Here is an 18,756-nt window from a genome sequence, read left to right as displayed (position 1 = left end):
GGAGTCTGTGTACTGGGACAGAGGTTTGCTGTGTAGAGAGTGGACCCCTGAGAGAGGGTTAGAACATGAGAGAATACAGCAATTGGTAGTGCCCAGAGCCTACCTTCTGGCACTTTTGTAGCCATAGCCATTGACATTCCCATTGCAGGTCATATGGAATTAAAGCATACCTAGAGACCTCTTACACAGAACTTTTATTGCCCTGGGATTTCCAGGGATGTAGCAGGGTACTGCAGGACCTGCAAGCAGTGCCAAAAAGTAGGCAAGGCTGGAGACCAGGTCAAAGCTCCTTTAATGCTTTTGATTGAAGAACCATTTCAGAGGATAGCCATGGATGTTGTGGGGTGTCTGAGTACCCAAAGTTCCACAGGGAAGAAGTATGTTATAGTGGTAGATTATGCTGCCAGATACCCTGAGGTGGTGGATCTGTCCTCTATCTAGGCAGAAAAGGTGGCAAATGCTCTATTAGAGATTTTCAGCAGGGTAGGTTTCCCAAAAGAAATGCTGACTGACAGAGGTGCCAGTTTTACGTCAGACCTGATGGCTTGTCTGTGGGAGGGCTGTGGGGTGAAGCGCATAAAGACCACCCCCTACCATCTCCAGACTAATTGTCTAATGGAGAGGCTAAACTCTACACTAAAGACCATGCTATAGGCATTTGCAGACCAGTTTGAGGGAGTAGGACAAATCTTTGCCTTTAACTACACTTTGAGGTCAAAAAGATGTACTTGCCATGACCCTACCCAACCCCACTGTAGTCTGTAGTACACACTCTAGTACAATATATTTATATTTTTCTTTTGAAATGCCTGCATTTAATGAGAACTTGTAATGTTTTCCCTACTGAATAATTTGTTTTTTGAAATTGTTCACTGTACTTTTTTGCATGTTAAACTATCATGTATACTTTAGCTGTATGTAATTGGAGATTTTCTCCTCGGATCTCCACTGAAAATGGGCTCCCGGCCCAGATGGACCAACCCAGTTAACAAATGTCAATAAATAAGTAAATAAATCTGTTTGCTTACAGAGAGGTACCCCAGGAATCCGCAGGTTTTTCATGCTTTGAGTTGCTTGTATGGGCATAGGATGAGGGGAACTCCAGATTTGATTCGTGATAAGTGGAAGGGTGAGTGTGAATCCCACAAGGAGTCTGTTGTGGCATATGTCCTAAACCTTAAGGAAGGCTCAGGGAACTCATGGGCTTGGCCCAGGAGAACCTGGCAGAAGACCAACAGCAGAAAAAGGTCTGGTATGACAGGAATGCTCGAGCTAGAGAGTATGCTGTAGGGCAGTAGGTTATGGTTCTTATTCCTGTCAGACACAACAAGCTGCAGGCAGCTTGGGGAGGGGGACCCTACAAGGTGGTAATGAAGGTCAGTGATGTTAACTACATGGTAGAACTGCTAGGCAGGAGCACAAACTGTACCATGTTAACATGATGAAACCTTACCATGATAGGGAGGCCCTAGTGCTAAGTATTTGCAGTAGGAGGCAGGAGGAGTCGGAGGGGAATCTATGGCTACCGGGAGCCAGCCAGCAAAATCCCAAGTTACTATGGTGAAACACAAGGTTGCAGCACTGTACTGGGTTCAGCAATGCCAAGGCAGCTGGTATCTGAAGACAGGGAGTGGGGTAAAGTATTCCCAGATAAGTTCATCTCTTTCAAGCAATGTTTCTCAGGGGTCACTTGAAATACTAGCTTGAGTCTTTGAGAGGGGGAAGAAGTGTGATGAAAGGAGATACTGCCAGCCCACCTAGCTGGAATTTTTAAATAATTATATGTCATTGGCGAATATTGAACTGATTTGTACAAGATGCTTGTGTTACAAATGTGTTAGAACTGTTTGTCATGTGTATATCAAACTGCTTGTACAGACGTGTATGTTGAAAAGTGTATTTGTAGAGTGGTGTTTGAAATATAGCCACAGTGTGCAGTACTGAAGAGAACAGCAATGTACTTGCACTGTTGCAACTGTTTAAATGTATATATCTTAACAGTGGAAACTGGGATGCAGAAAATTAACCTCATTCTAGTAAATTTTAGAAAAATACCTGAAATTAAATTACTTGACACAAATGTAAATAAATAAATTTATGGATAGGCCATAAAAGATGGTATCTTACAGTTTTCAATGCCGCAAGAGACGGTGTTTGTACTAGGAAACTTTCTGTATTGTCTTTAGGGTGAAGTAATTACTAGTCTTGAAAACATTAAGGAATGCAGTTGTTTTATGATTTCCAGCATCTGCCAGAGATCTGGGGAGAAGCTCTTCACTGCATATTTTTACAAGTAGACGCTAAATACTGCCAGCTTCATCATTGGTTGTTTGGCCTGGGAACTAGCAGTCAGATGACAAGAAATTCATTATCCAAGTTATCCCAGCAGTAATATTTGAGATATTAATCAAAGAAGTCTCTTAGTGAGACAGAGCATTTTGTATTCTGTCTTGGAACTGACAACTGGTAGATCCATTCACCACATGCGTCTTGCTGTATTAGTAAGTTCTTAAGTTATAGTAATTCTCTTTGATTCAGTTAGGACTATGGTAAAGCTTAGTTTAGATATTTTTAGATATTTTTACTTATTTGAGACTGTCCTGCAATGTTGTTTTAAAGATTTCCCGTGTCTTTGAACTCTGTCACTGTGAATGTATGTATTTAGCATTGTCTTGTTCTTCTATTTATCATTAACTATATTTAAACCTTTTATTGTGGCTGATTTGTGTAGAGGTATTTAAGTTTTGAGGGTACTTGCATATTTATTTGATGACACTGTCTGGGCCACTTCTAATAGCCTTGCTCTTGGTCAAACTACCATTTGTGTTAATATTACACAGTAGATTGGACACCCTTTTTTAAGGGCTTTAAGGTAGCTGGTAGGAGTGACTGGTGGCAGCATTCCCAGATGTGTGTGTGTGTGTGTGTGTGTGTGTGTGTGTGTGTGTGTGTGTGTGTGTGTGTGTGTGTGTGTGTGTGTGTGTGTGTGTAAATCAAACCTCAGAGTGTGTTTCAGTTACTTGGGCAGGGGCATGAAGCACTGGCGGGATGGAGAGGGTGCTAGAGGTCTAGGCTTGGGCACTCAGCTGAGATCTAAACTCTATAGCTGTGCCAGTGGAGAGTCTTAATGTAGGTCTGGAGGAAGAGAGAGAAACCAGTCCCCCGACTGACTGTGGTCTTTGTGTGCTGTTAAGGGAAATTGCACTTGATGCAGAGAGCTGCATCTAGAAATACTGTGTGTATTTGTTAACTTCCCAGTGTATGCCCCCCACCGTTGCCACTGGTGAGGATTGAGGCCTCATGTTTACTGGTCTAGTGGAGGGTCGTCACACCAGTGTCCTTTAAGAGCAGCCCACATTTCCTCCTGAATTTTTTGAATTGTCTATGAACTTTCATTCACCTTCTTGTTTTCTTTGCCAAGTTTAAAAAAACAAGCAAAAAAAAAGGCAGTGAACCTTGAACTCTGTGGATTTGGGTGCATTATCAGCTGAGGTGTACTTGCAGTGGGTGTGTGATTTTAGGCAGCACAGACATTGTTTATCTTCTTTACTCGTAACTGAAGCGCTAGCAGTGAAAAAGCAAAGCCTTTTCAGCAGACTTCTAGCTGCATTGTCTTTTTCTCCATTTGACTAACCTTAATTTGGAAATGGTTGTGGTTAGATGGCACTATATGGCAGGTATTGCTGCTAAGAGTGTGTTCCAAGAATGTCTAGACGTGTTATGTTCTAAGAACATCTTTATTCCAGACGTTTGTACTTTTGTTTTATAGTTACCATGCACACCTGCTCCAAGCATTCTTGTATTCATATTGACTCCAGATGTTTGACTTCCTTGGATCCATCTTTACATTATGATTCTGACTTTCAACCTTGGTCTTTGGGCTGCTATCTAACTCCTTTTAATGCTTAGAATAAATTCACTCTCTGAGCCAATATCAGTTACTTCTTACTTTTATCGGTATATCAGTTTCTCTCTCATGAGTCCCAAATATCATCCCACGTCCCACTGTGTAATTGTGTGTGTGTTATTTTTTCATCTAATAAACTCTATTGCACATTTAGCCCAAATCTTGATTCTGTCAGTTAAGTACATTTTACCGTTTCCATAAAACTAGATTGGTAGTTCATGTTTGAATGAAAGGACATGAATTTGTGCATATGCGTGTTTGCACATTTTCATTTAATTAAATATGGTAGGATTTTCCTTATTGCAGGGACTGACCCTTGTGCTTGCTGTTCTGTGACGAAGCTCTTTAGAATGATAGTCCGTCGCTTGTCTAGTCAGGACACACTAGACAAGTTTCCATGGGTTCTGTTCAGGCAGCTTTATTATGTACAAACATCACGATAGAAGCTTACTGACATTATCTTGGGTAACTTGTATACAAACTAGCTATTGCATTCATACATGCTCACACTCTGGCTGCACTGTCAGAATGGCACTGGGTATAGCAGTTCTGCTACTTGTGTGTGTACATGCAGTCCTTGATATGCTTCTTAACGATACAGCACATATACACTGTGCTCTACAGTCTGATACTGTGTTTAAGCGAACTGTTGCATTAGTTATGCAACAGTTCAGATCGTGGGAAATGTATGCCTTTTCCATTCTAGCTTGATTTTTATGTTCACAAGAATAGCATTTGCTTTTTAAGGTATTTGGGTAAAGGCAAGTCCCTGTGTTACAAAGGTTACTTTGTGTTGTCCATTGCTCATTTACTTAAGAGTTTAACCTACAGCTAAAATCCAGGGGCTATGAATGGCAGTAGATAGGCTACAACGACAATTAAATGTATCCTCCCACCCAAAATGATGAGCTTCTTTTGTTTAAATTCAAACACATTGTTAAAAGATGCCTGCAACTGTGGTATAGAAGTATATAATGCCCTGTGTTTGGTTACTGGCATGGGTATTTGATGGTGCAGGTAGGATAGGGTGTGTCCATGGGTGGGGGGACAGTAATTCCTGGTCAGCTGGCATGCTGCCCTAATGGATAAGGCCTCAGCTGGAGAGTCGAGGTCCATGGTGGTACATGGAGCTGTTAATGGGAAGAGGTTGGTATATCCAGCCAAGCCAGTAGGGGAAGTCCCTGTCATTTTACGATGGCGAACACTCCTACATGGAAAGGAGAGCATAGATAACCAGTGCCGTATGCAAGTGGGCATGTCAGCAACATGGAGAGGGTTTAGCAATAAAAAAGTTGTCATTGCCAGGATGCTGTCTGGAGTAGAAAACACACTAAGGGCTGCTTGAAAGATGCAACCCCCCCCCCCCCCCCCCGCACGCACACATTATATGTTGGAAGTTTTTGTTGTTAGAGCAGTCTAGTTTGTTTAGCTTCTGGTCCTAGTTAAAAACAGGTGCTTACTTGGGGGGATAAGGGGGCACGCAAACTCTTAATACAGGTTTCTACTATGCCTAATACCTATTTATTTGTGGTTGTTTCTAGGGCTTGTGGAACAAGGCTATCTGTGGAATCCTTTTTGAGTTGTGCATTGCATGTTCATTGTTGAGTGGTAAGCTGGATAGTATCCTCAGCAGTGAATTACTTTTGGTTACTCAGCTGAGAAAAAAATTAAATTGATTATGTGATTAGGACAGAACTTGGATGGTGGTGGTGTGATAGTTTTTGAGTAGAGGTCCCACAGATGAGAGTTTGAAAATTTGGCACCAGGTGACCTTTGTCCATTTGTTGAAGGTAATGCAAAAAAATCTAAATGCTGCTGTCAGTTTTGCAGCCATCTTGTAAGAACCAAAGGCTTTTCCTTAGTGCAGAGAAGAATATGATTCTGCATTCCTAGGCCTGTGAGTAAAGTGAGGAATGAAGAGCAGCTGCTTAGAGAGGCTTTGTGTGGAATACAATAGACCAGAGTAATTACGTTCTGTTTATTACTGTAAATTAAAGAAACTTCTCTGTGAGCCTAAAAGCTGAGATGGGGCACTCTGTAGCATCATTAGAAATTTCTTAACATTGGCAAGCCCCATGCAGCATTGTAGATTTGACTGGGCTTGATTGTGGGTTGGGGGAATTGTAGAGGCAGGTAGGATTAGTTTTACTTTACCTTGCTTCCCTCAGGTTTGAGGTTGGGGCAGGAGACTATACTTTACTTCCTCCATGTTGGGGAGAACATCCCAAAAAAAACAGGGGGCATGTGGCATATAACCAGTCCTGGATGGTAGGCCATCCAATTACTGTCATTAATTACAACCAAGTGTGTTTTAGGAAATAACATTTGTTTGATATGGACATTGTGCAGTTGCTAGCCCTTTAAAGGGGTCTCTGGTGAATGTATTTAGAGTCTGTACATATGCCTTTTCTCCCCACTTTCCTTAAATAATGCCTATATCTTTGTTTTGAAGATCATGGGTTTAATGGTAGTGGAACAGACCTTTTCCACATTATTCGCCTTACTAGCACATTCCACATTTAAGATATAGGGAAAAAAATACAATTTAGAGATCCATTGCTGTTTACAATACTGGGAACAGGGGACAAAGACATTACTTTTGGCAGTATTCTGAAAATCCGACTCACTCAGAATGCATTCTGTAATGTCCCATAATCGTTGTATGTGCATGATATTATTTGTTCCCTCTCCTCATCTAGTGTAGTAGTAGTTAGGTGCAATAAACAAAGCTTTTATTTTTTATTAATTGGAGCAAACCTTGCTTTGATGTCTTTACCTGTCCCTTGCCATTGTCCCCTTCATTCGTGACAGGAAACTGCATTGTTTGCTTTGTAAAGGGGGCATCATGTAACTCCTTTTCTGTGGTATGACTTTGACAGAATTGAGTTCATGTAATCCCAGGACCCACTTAAGCTGACACACACTTCCTTGAACCCAGAGTAGGTGATCATATACCATACTGCCTTTCAGGCATGCCAAGAGACTTGTGACTTTGTCCAAAGATGTCCTTGATTTTTATTACGTTATGTTTATCCAGGAAACTGGAGTACCTAGAGGAAACCCACACGAATGCAGAGAGGACATAGACTCCACACAGAAAAGGCACCCCAACTGAGAATTTAACTGGAGAACCTCTTGCTGTGAGGCGACAGCACTAACAACTACACCATTGCGCCATCCACAAGATATCAGGACAAAGCCAAAAAAATTATGGGGGGGGGGGGTATGCCCAAAATTAAGAATAGATTTTCAGTATTACTGTTATAATGTGAGAAAGTGGCAAGTTCTGTATTGCATATAAACACCAGTGTCATTATTTAGTGGCTTAACTCCTTAGTGGTTTTCCAGTAAATGACAAATTTTATGAAAAAAAGATCAAAAATATGATGCAAAAATATGGAACGTTGAGAGATAGGTTTGCATCTTAGAAGAGGAAAACTAACCTCTGGCTGCTCAGTTCCTCCCCTCACCCTTCTGAAACATGACCTCAACCACAGATTTTCACTAGTTGAACCTGGATCGCTAGGATCTCAAAAAACAGCTGTCCCTCTGTAATATTGTTCTGGCTTTTCTTGGTCACTTTTTATTATGGAAGACAATGGTTTGACCCCAAATTGCATCTATTTAAAAAAACAAAAGTAAATGCAACTGAGATTAAAAATTTGTAATGCATTTTTCTGCAGCCTACTGCCATCTGCATAAAAGCTCATTATGCCTGGTCAAGTCGGTCAGTCTGCTGCTTTTGTTTTTGCCATCTTAATTTCAGAGATCGATCATATTCCTTGTCTAAATGCAAACATCACAAGTAACATCTGCTGTGGCATTGCTTCAGACTGCAGCATCACTTCAAGCACAGATGGGTCAATATCACCACACTGAAACTACAATTAACCAACTACAGAAACATCAACTCCGATATACTGATAGACCGATATAACAAAACCTTGAACGGCCGCTTCTGCGATTTTTTTTTTTTTTTTCTCAGCGTAAAAAAAATTTGCTTGTCTGTTATCGGGAATTTGCCCTTTTCTCCAATGTAGAGCAGTCTCAGTTGGTATATTTAGTTAGGGGTGTGTGGGGGGCACAGTCACCCACATCGGGGGGTATAGGGGCAAAGCCCCCCGCTTGATTAATGATTGAGAGTTTGTTTTGGTGTTGGTCGACCGAGCAATTTTTTTTTCCCTGGGGAAATAATTGCAGAAGTGGCCGTTCATAATTTTGGTTTGTCTGTGTTTGTGTCGTTTATGTAGTCTGTTAATTGTAGTTTTGGTGTGGTGATATAGACCCGCACAGACAGTAGTGTTACAGCTGAAGTACTGATTGCTTCCATCATTACACTCAGCTGTATGAATGTTCAGAATGATTTGCTGAAGCATATTTTACAGCACTAAGTAACTTATTCAGAAAGCATAAAGCTATTAGTGGATCGCACTTTTAATATATCAAGATGTATGTGTAATTATGTCGGTGTTTATTTCTCATATAAGTGGAGTTAACTTGCATTGTAAACTTCAGATATTCTGTATGCATAAATTGCCATTGTAGGCAAACACCTCTCTGGGTGTAGAAGTCCAGTCATTCAGCGTCTTGCCTATGTCTGTGACTGTGTCTGTGTATTAAATAAATTTTAACTCTTCATCAAGCGCATTCAGCCGTGATACAGATCTGAAATCCTTGCCATCTGTGTGTGCGTTTCTTTTGTAACTGACAGGTCTTTTCTTTATTTTTTTCTACTATATTTTTCACAGAGAAAATTCATCTTTGGCTAGCCAAGCAAATCGTACTGTAATATTTTTTTTCCTTTTTACAGAGGCAGAAAAAATTGCCCAAGTAGCTGAAATTACATATGCACAAAAGGTAATGGAGAAAGAGACCGAGAAGAAGATATCCGCTATTGAAGGTACATTTTTAATGTCTGTAAGAAAGAACTGATTTAGGAAGTTCATGACACACAAGGTAGTGATATCCTGTTGATTGTTTCATTGCAGTTTTGAGCATGTTGGATTAGTGAGTTATGGGTTTGTCCTGAAAATAAATAATGTTATATAAACAGAACTAATGTTGAAAGCCTTTTGCTGTGAGAAAATGTTGGGATTTCCTCTCAATGAACTTCAGCTTGGTAGTATTTTTCTGTCTTGTCCCAGTGCTTGGCAACATGCATCTACTACCATTTGTACAATGGCATCATGTGACAGGCAAGAAGAGCATGGCCATCCCCTGCATTACATAGTTATTTTATTCACATTTGCACAATTTGAATCTTGGACATTATATCTCTCTCAAAAATGCCCCCTTGCACTTAGGCAGTTTATTTCCCAGATGAGGATAACATTGGCAAGTACTACCATGATTGCAAATGGTTCATTGTATACAGTCAGAAAACACAGGAGAGAAGAGAAAAACTTGTGGCTTGTCTGCATTCCTTCAAGATTGCATTGGCCAACACATGGAGAGACAGGTGGGCCCCTAGCATAATCCTTGGCCTTTGAGCATAGAGGAAAGATGAAAGAGCTAGAGGCTAGACATTATTCACTCCCACTTTTGGATAAGACTGCCCAGAGTATGGCTGTATGGCTTCATGGAGCTTATACTCTGACAGTTCATTGGCTAAAGACTGAACTGACGAGTGCATTTCAGTGCGTCTATACCTCCTTCACCTCTCCCATAGTCAAATGGCTGGAGCTTACACAATCTAAGTTTATAGCATGGCATTGTCCCTCAAATCCCCTCGGATTGAGCTTGATTGTTTATTTGGAATAGAGGGCTCTTCTCCTTAGGCCTCATTAGCAGTTTTGCATGACTTTGGCCAACTGGGCCCTCTTTCTCCAGCACAGCTCATGACAGACTGAAGCACTAAACGTAGCACACACTCACTGGCTTGTAGAAATCATGTTTGCAGGACTGCTTCCACAGGTAAGATTGATTGATGCTAGCACTAGGTCTAGTAGATGCTTTTTGAACCCAGAGCTGTCTGAAGCCCGCAGTTCCCTGGGGATAAGAGTTTTTAGCATTCAACCTGTGAAATGTACCCATAGATTGCTTGATCCCAGTGTCATCTGAAAAGCTTGGACCTCTGTATCCTAGAATGGGAGTTAGGGGAGACTCACTCTCACTCTTTGTAGACTAATTTGTTGTCCTCAAACATCTTAATTAATGTTTTGGTAGCGAGGAAAAGGAGAATTGGGTTATCAAGCCATTGAAGACTTTTTATGCATGCCCTCTTAGCTGCCTGGAAGCACCTCAGTTCTGCTTTCTCTCTTTAAAACTGGTTGATGTTTTCTACAGGCCCACAGCTGAGTAAAGAACCATGCATTCTTGAACAAATGCCTTTGTGATCCCTTATGTCTAGGTTAGGTCCTAGAGACATTAAATCCTTTCCACATTGCTGCTTGAAAAGGTGTCCCAAGACTTTTAAGCAGATCTTCATTTATTTGTCATAACCGCCAGGTTCCATTGTTCTGTAGTGAGTCTGGCACAGGAAGATATGGTAACCCTTTGATGTTAAGTTGTCTATCTCGCCTTCATTCTTGCTGGATGGGTTCGGAGCCGACCTCGGCTCCGACTCGGCCACTCTAAAAGCTCGAGAGTTGGTTCCACCGGCTCGAGGCTCCCCTTATATCCCACAATGCTAGGCGAGAGTTACCTCAGATCTCGTTTGCCGCTACAGCTTCGAGGTTGGTTGTTCTACCGATTCCTGGTGAGTTTTAGCTTTTTCTATTAAAAGTTACTCTTTTTACCCCTTTTTTAGTTTAATTATTCTCAAATTAGTGTAGTTCATTAAACTTTATCCCCGACCTAATTTTTCCCGTTTCTTGTTTAAAAGAACTTTTAGTTCTTCCCTTGGGCCTTAGGCCTTCGCTTCCCTAGGGAGTGTTTGTGTAGTTTACTACTGTTTATTGTACTTTATTTTTTAGTATTTTTACTAAAGTTGTTTTTCTGACAGGGTATAACTGGTGTGTTTGAGTGTGTGTTTGTGTTCACCAGTTAGGCTATGTCAAAAGAAGCAAAGGTCTCCGGATTCAAGAAGTGTGATGCGTGCTGTCAGAAAATGTCTCTGACAGACGCTCACACTTCTTGTGTCTATTGTCTGGGGCCTTTGCACCTGCAGGACTCCTGTGCTGTTTGCCATGGCTTCTGGGTCCTGCAGGAAAGAAAAAACAAGCTTATTCTGAGAGGCTTGTTGAAGCCTGAGGATTCCCTGTCTGTCTCAACAGGGAAGCCCTCCAAGGCATCGAGGTCTTCGGCTCCGGCTTCTGAGCCGAGACCTCAGGTTGTTCAACCTTTGCCTTTATCGGCTCCGGCTGGAGCCGATAAGACTCAGTCCACAGTTTCTGTGGCTTCCTCGGCTCCGGCCGGGGCCGAGGTTATCGAGGTACCCGTGTCGGCTCCGACAAGATCTTCGGAGCCGACAACCAGAAAGAGGTCTAGGTCACCTTCTCTTGGCTCCGTTCATTCGGCTCCAGGATCTCCCCTGCTGTCTGAACGGAGCCAAAGGTCTCATTCCTCTAGGTCATCGAGGCTGTCCGATCATGACCTTCAGAGGGTGGTGAGTCGACTACTCAAGTCCGAGGCACTAGCCCAGATGCTTCAGAGCCCGACTCATCAGTCGGTGCCTGCCCCGGTCCATCAACTCTTTCCTCCTTCGACTCTCTTGAGTTCGAAGCCGGGTCGTGTCGGAACCGAGACTGTGGTCACCTCGGAGCCGAGACAATTGACTTCGGCCCGCTGCCGGCTCCATTTTCTTCCATGGAGGAATCTCGGCGCCGGACTTCCCTCGTCGGCTCCGAGGGGGTGAGTGGCATCGGACCCTTGTCCGACCCCCCTCTCCCTCTCGGTGCTTCGGCGCTGGTGAGTTCGGCTCCGACATCGGCCTCGGAGCCATCACTGTCGGTGCCGAGGGGGGTCCTTAGCTCCTCGGAGCGGGGACCTCTGGCTCTGCCTGACAGGGTGCTTTCGAGGTCATGCGGAGTGTGTTAGAGCCTGGCTCTACTCCACAGTCGGCGCCGTCAGCCCCTCCCTCTATGCTGCCTCAGGGTAAGTCGACTCACTCCCTCATCCCGGACCGCAGAGAGCCAACTCCTCAGGAGCTCCCTTTGGGGATTTCATCCTCTTCCGAGGCCTCTCCTGATTTGGCAGAAGAGCCCCCTCGGAAGAGGAAGTGCAAGAGGAAGCACATTGACTCACCTGAGTCTATCACGTCGGACACAGAAGTGGATGATTCTGAGGGTTCCCCCCGTTCCCCTTCTGAAGATGTCACATTTGCAGATATTCTGGAGATCCTTAAACAGAGGGAAATTGGCCAGCCCTCAACCCTTCGGAGGACGAATCTGTGTATCTTGAGGCATTTGGCTCTCGTCCTTCCACCTCCTGGGTGTCCCCCTTGACCCCCTCATGCAGGTGGTTGCTAAAAGGCATGGACGGCTCCTGATTCAGTGGACCCCACTCCCAGGAGACCCTCCAAATTCATCACAGCTCCAGCAGACAAGGAATTTTTATCAAAAGGAGTCTCTGTGGATGCTATGGTGGTAGCTGCCGCCACAAAGAAGGAACTGGCTGATCCTTCAGTGCCTGTCCATCCACCTAACAAAGAATCTAGGTCCATGGATAGGTACGGGAAGCGGATGTTCTCCTCAGCGACATTTACTATGCGTTAAGCTGAATTACCTGTGCCATTTCACTCGTCTTCAAAGGGACTTGATCAAAGAAGCGAGTGAAATGCTGAAGGACCCTACAGCTGCGGGTTTCCAAGAGAAAATGAACACGCAGCTGGCTATCCTTAATTCTATTTCCAACTCCTCCATGCCTCCTCTCTTATGCGGCCGATGGAGCGAGCAGAGCCGCAGGAACAGGGTAGCCTTACGTAGGCACGCCTGGATGCGGCTATGCAATTTTGCGGAACCTTTCAAGACGACTTTCACGAACTCCCTTTGATGGATCATCTCTTTTTGGTCCACAAGTGAAAGAAACCCTGACTAGGTGCGAGACTGATGGCAAGACCCTTTCTGCCGCCGGAGTCCGTTTTCTACTCCTTCTAGGCCTTACCCCAAAGGCCAGAAGGGGAAAGATGTGGTTCCGTAAACAATCTCAAGGGACTTCGCCTGACGACAGAGTCGGTTCCCGCCAGAGGCAGAGGGGGAACAACAATGGTAGACGTCGCCCTAGAGGCAGAGGGGGTCCGCAGAACCAGGGCAATCGAGAAACGTCCTCCGATAAGCCTTTTCAGCATCCCTGAGGTGTTGCCCGACTGCCCATCTTCGGAGGCAGTCGGGGGAAGATTGTCACTGTACCCAGAAGCCTGGCAATCCTTGACCCAAGACAAATGGGTACAGTCCATCATTTCCGAAGGTTATTCTATTCCCTTTCTTCGTTTTCCAAATCAGTCAAAAAAATCCCTTCCAGATGTTCCACCCGCTCAAAGGGACATAGCAGCTTTGGAAATTTCAAAACTGCTTGCAAAAAGAGCTATTCAGCCAGTGCCAGCAGACCAACTAGGATCCGGAATCTACTCAAGGTTCTTTTTAGTTCCAAAGAAAACAGGGGACTGGAGACCAATTTTGGATCTCAGTATCTTGAACAGATCGGTCAAGAAAACAAGATTTCGGATGGTCACGCTGCAATCCATTCTTCCCCTATTGGGAAAAGGAAACTGGATGTGCTCTATAGACCTTCAGGACGCGTACTATCACATAAAATGAACAGACGCTCCAGAAGATTCCTCCGCTTCAGGCTGGGAACCAGTCATTTTCAATTCAGGGCCCTGCCCTTTGGTCTCACCACTGCCCCGGTGTTTACCAAATGCATGGCAGTGGTAGCTTCTCACCTGAGACGACAAGGATTCCAGGTGTTTCCATATTTGGACGACTGGCTCCTCACAGCTCCTACCAAGCATCTCCTTCTGATGGCCAGAGATTACACTTTTCGCCTGTCAAAAACTGGGTATCTCAATAAATTGCGAAAAGTCTGTTTTGTCGCCTTGTCGTACTATTACCTACATAGGCGCAAATTTAGATACTGTAAACATGTCTGCAACACTAACGAACCAAAGGATATCAGACATTCAAAAATTGGTATCACTACTTCTCAACAACAACAGAGCCAAAGCCAGGTTAGTTCTAAAGGTGTTGGGAATCATGGCAGCGGCCATACCCTTCCTTCCATTGGCCAGATACCACATGCGGATCCTTCAGTGGATGCTCTTTTCTCAATGGTCATACCAGGAACTTCCAATGTCTCACACCATTATGATCACGCAAGCGTGCAAAAAGCATCTCATGTGGTGGATGTCTTCCCCCCAGCTCCTGTTGGGGAGACCTTTTGTTCCACCTCCTCCGGTTGCTACTCTGACAACGGATGCCTCCCTGATCGGGTGGGGGCATTATCAGGGCAGGACAGTCCAGGGCACATGGCAACCAAACGAATGCCACTTGCACATAAATGTTCTGGAGATGAGAGCAGTGCTTTTAGCGTTGCAAGCCCTTCAAGACTCTCTTCCCTTGGGAACGATTGCAATCCAGACAGACAATATGTCTGTAGTGTGGTACATCAACAAACAAGGCGGAACCAGATCATACCCCCTGTGTCGAGAAGCACTCAGACTGTGGCAATGGGCGATTTCTTCTCAGCGTTTTCTGATAGCAACGCACATCCCGGGAAGTCCAATCACATTGCGGACAAGTTGAGCAGAGCTATTCTCATGCCTCACGAGTGGTCTCTGAAAGACCCTGTAGTGAGAGATTTTTCTCAAGTGGGGTCAGCCTTGCTGCGATCTTTTTGCTACTCCCCAAAACAGCAAGTGCAGAGAATACTTCACTCTATTCCCTTTACCAGGCCAACCCAGCAGGGACGCTAGTCCAAGTTTGGCCCCGGGACTTCTGTATGCATTTCCTCCTTTCCCTCTGATCTCTCAAGTAATACAGAAAGCTATCGCTCAGAAGGCCTCATTGATCCTCATTGCTCCTTACTGGCCTCGACAAGTGTGGTTCCCCTTTCTGCATCGATTTCTTTTGGAGCGACCGTGGAATCTGGACCTAGTTCCAGATCTTCTGATCCATCAGTCGGGTCAGTTTCATCGCTCCCTCCCCTCTCTGAACCTCACTGCTTGGTTCCTCCACTTCCAACCGTAGCCAGGCTTCCTCAATTATCTCACTCTGTTAGAGATATTTTGATAGCTTCCCATAAATCTTCCACTCGAAGATTTATTTGAGTAAGTGGAAACGCTTTTCATATTGGGCACAAGGAAAGGACATAGATCCTTTCACCGCTTCCATCCAACTAGTCCTTGATTTTCTTGCTGAACTCTTCCATGCAGGTTCATCTCCATCTACTCTTAAGGTTCAATTGGCAGCTATTTCTAATTTCCATGTGGGTATTTCTGAATCTGCCCTAATGTCCCACAAACTCTGCAAAGCCTTTTTGAAAGGAGTTTTCTTCTCAGACCTCCTGTAAGAAATCCTCCTTCTCCTTGGGACCTAAATTTAGTTCTTGCTTCTTTGATTCTTTCCCCTTTCGAACCTGCAGCTTCATGTTCCTTAAAGTTATTATCATGGAAAACTCTCTTTCTGGTGGCTATCACATCAGCTAGAAGAATTTCAGAACTTCAAGCACTCAGTTGTCGTTCTCCTTACCTTGTGTTCCATAAGGACAGAGTTTCCTTACGAACTAACCCGTCCTTTTTGCCTAAGGTGGTTTCAACATCAAATCTAAACCAATGCATTGACCTCCCTGTCTTTTTCCGGAGTATTCAAATAGGTCTGAACAAAAATTACACTGTCTGGATGTTCATCGTCAATTAAGGTACTACTTGGACAGGACGAAACAATTCAGAAAATCTGATCAGCTGTTTGTCTCCTATGGAAAGCAGAAAGGGACTTCCAGTTTCAAAGGTATCTTTATCCAGATGGCTAACATCTCTGATTACCCTTGTTTATGAGATTAGACACCAAAACTGCCTAATAAGCCTAAAGCCCATTCCACCAGAGCTTTGGCTACTTCTCTAGCCTTCCAAGACAGACTGCCTATTGACACCATTTGTGCAGCGGCTACTTGGGCTACTCCTCACACTTTTATTTCCCATTATAAGTTGGATTTAGCTTCTAGGCATAGAGCTAATTTTGGTTCCACTGTTCTCAGGAGTCTGTTCCGTTAGGCCACCGGGACAAGGTGCTAGGGCGGTCCCATCCAGCAAGAATGAAGGCGAGATAGACAACTTAACATATAGAAGTTATGTTCTTACCATAACGTTCCATGTTAGTTGTCTTCTTCTCGCCTTCTTCTTAACCCCACCCTCCTTCCCCCTGGCCTGGACAGACCTAGAGGAGTTGTGATCGTGACCTCTCTTTCTACCACCTCTTTCTTAGCTATATGCTATTATGCGTATTTCTTGTTTCAGGATGTAGGTCACCCTTCTTCTTCCTGTTGTTAGAGGTGGATTCTGTTTTTTACAGTTATACTGTTTCTGTTATAAGCTGGGGTTAGCTTACAAACGAGATCTGAGGTAACTCTCGCCTAGCATTGTGGGATATAAGGGGAGCCTCGAGCCGGTGGAACCAACTCTCGAGCTTTTAGAGTGGCCGAGTCGGAGCCGAGGTCGGCTCCGAACCCATCCAGCAAGAAGAAGGCGCGAAGAAGACAACTAACATGGAACGTTATGGTAAGAACATAACTTCTATATTCTTGATCAAGGAAAAGCTGACTAAGGCAATTACTATACTGTCTGCATTAGGATAGCATTTGTTTTAATTTTAATTGTGATGATCTAGCTAGAGGAGCAGACTCCGGAATGTACCTGAGTAGGTTGACATGGTTTGGGTTCTCTTCTTTTAAAGGTTATGTTAGGTACACCATCTTGGATTCGTACTTCTTAGGAAAGGATATTTTGGGTAGGCCTTGCAGGATCTAGATGAAAACCTCAAAAAAGACAAAATGGGCACCAGTAGCCTTGCCAGCTATCTGCACTGCCCTCCCATGTCCCTCTTCACTTCTTCTAGACAATCACATTTATGTAGGAAGAGAAAAGCTCCTTTTAGGGTAAAGAGGGCTTCCAAGCATCAAGCATTCATGTCTTTGTCTTTATTACTACCTCCTTCTTCACCCAGGAAGATGACCTTGCTGGCACAGCAGTCATTGTGGCTGCTCTCCCTGACTTCTTTGGAAGGACAATTCTGCGGTTTCACCCTAGCTTGCAGAGCCGTCTCCAGGGGCCATAGATTATTGATGTAATCCCATAAGGCCACATCTTAAAGCTCACAGGCTTTCTAATAGAAAGAGCTTTGTTAGGGACCAGAGCGTTTAATCAGACATGTTTAGGCAGGCCCAGACACTATTTCTAAGGGAGTCCGTAGACTGTTCCTCCTTTTAAAAGAAGCTGAGCATTTGAATCTGAACTTTTCATATGTCTAACATCGACAGGATACCTATGTTCTCAACCTGGACTGTAGTGAATTTATTGAGCTTAGATGGTGCATCAGGTTTGAAATGGAGATTCTTCAGAAATCATACCTGTACTACCACTGTTGTGCCTGGATGGTGAAATTCAACATGATTGCTGACTTTTTTGACATTATTAGGGGACTACAATGGAAGTTTATCTAGCTCATTCAGAACTGGGACGACTTTCAACACAGTACTGACTTTGGGACTGTCTTAGCGCTTGAGTGTTTATCAAGGTGAGACCAGTGGCCTTGCAGGATAAGGCCCTAGATGGACATTCACCTACCTGGGCATCTGGTTTTCACTAGTCCTGGTGAGTGAGGGGTTCCTTGAGGGAGTCCTTGCCTTCACTGTTTCCTTGGTTAAGCTGTGGAGCTCCAGAGAAGATGTAAGAATGTCCATTTTTTTATTAGTCCATGCAAAAAAGTGGGACAAAGAGGTCATGTCTTTGGCATTCGGGGAAAATATGTGCATCATGTCCAGACTCTGATCCTCTTACTTATATATCTTATTTATATAACATTTGTTAACTATGTTATGACCACGGCCTGGGACAAAGTGGCAAAAACAAGATACATACAGCAAAAGCAAGACAGTCAGTTATCAAGCACATTGAAGATGCGTGTAATCAAAAAGGCAAGCAGTTACAAGTACGTTAAGTACTTAAGGAAGGTGTAAGTATGAAACTTAACATTTTGAGTAAAATACACATGTTAATGATATTTCAAAGTAGAATGAATAGTAAAATAATAAATGATTATTTTATCATTGCATAAGCATGTGATAATGACATACATAAGTCATAATAAAATAAACTGTAAAACGATTATATGCATAGTCAAGAACTTCTCTAAAATGCTTTTCAGAGCAGACTTGCTTCTCATACTTCAGGTTAGTCAAATAGAGAAGAGATAAAGTGGGAGAGACATTTATAAGCTTTGCAGCTAAGGGGAGAGAGATGCAAGGGTAATAAGAGAGGAGGAATGGAAGTATATAGGGAGATCCTTTAAGAAGTTTATGAAGTAAGTTGAAGAGTAATCCTGTCACTTACATGTAGCCATCTTCCTCGGGTAAGAGTAATGCAGTTGTGATGGTGTCTACTGGACAGATTATTAAATTAGAGGAATTGATGTTTAGCTTTATGTCTGGGTGGAATCATGTAATAAACCTATGGCTATGATGAGCAGTCCATATTCAAATCTACAGAGAAGAAGCTTTATAAGTCTGGCTCAATAAGCCTGTATGGTATGATGAAAAATCCTCTAAGAAAGCTCAAGTTGAGCCAGTACTGTATGTAATTGTGATTCAGTATGTTTTTGAGCTAGTACTGTATGTAATTGTGATTCAGTATGTTTTTGAGCCAGTACTGTATGTAATTGTGATTCAGTATGTTTTTGAGCCAGTACTGTATGTAATTGTGA

General features: G+C 43.4%; 1 protein-coding gene across 1 annotated transcript in view; it reads left to right on the top strand.

Annotated features, from left to right (window-relative positions):
- Positions 1 to 18,756, top strand: part of LOC122811304 (erlin-2-like) — a 162,787-nt gene that overhangs the window by 69,358 nt on the left and 74,673 nt on the right. Inside the window, exon 3 of the mRNA XM_044083066.1 lies at positions 8,718 to 8,807. Within this exon, the coding sequence (XP_043939001.1) occupies positions 8,718 to 8,807 (90 nt within the window). The remainder of the gene's footprint in view (positions 1 to 8,717; positions 8,808 to 18,756) is intronic.

This window comes from Protopterus annectens, chromosome 9.part0 (genome assembly GCF_019279795.1).
Source record: "Protopterus annectens isolate FY-2018-M chromosome 9.part0, PAN1.0, whole genome shotgun sequence".
NCBI lineage: Eukaryota > Metazoa > Chordata > Ceratodontiformes > Protopteridae > Protopterus > Protopterus annectens.
The sequence above is the reverse complement of the archived record's forward strand: the minus strand, read 5'-3'. Positions and strand labels throughout refer to the sequence as shown.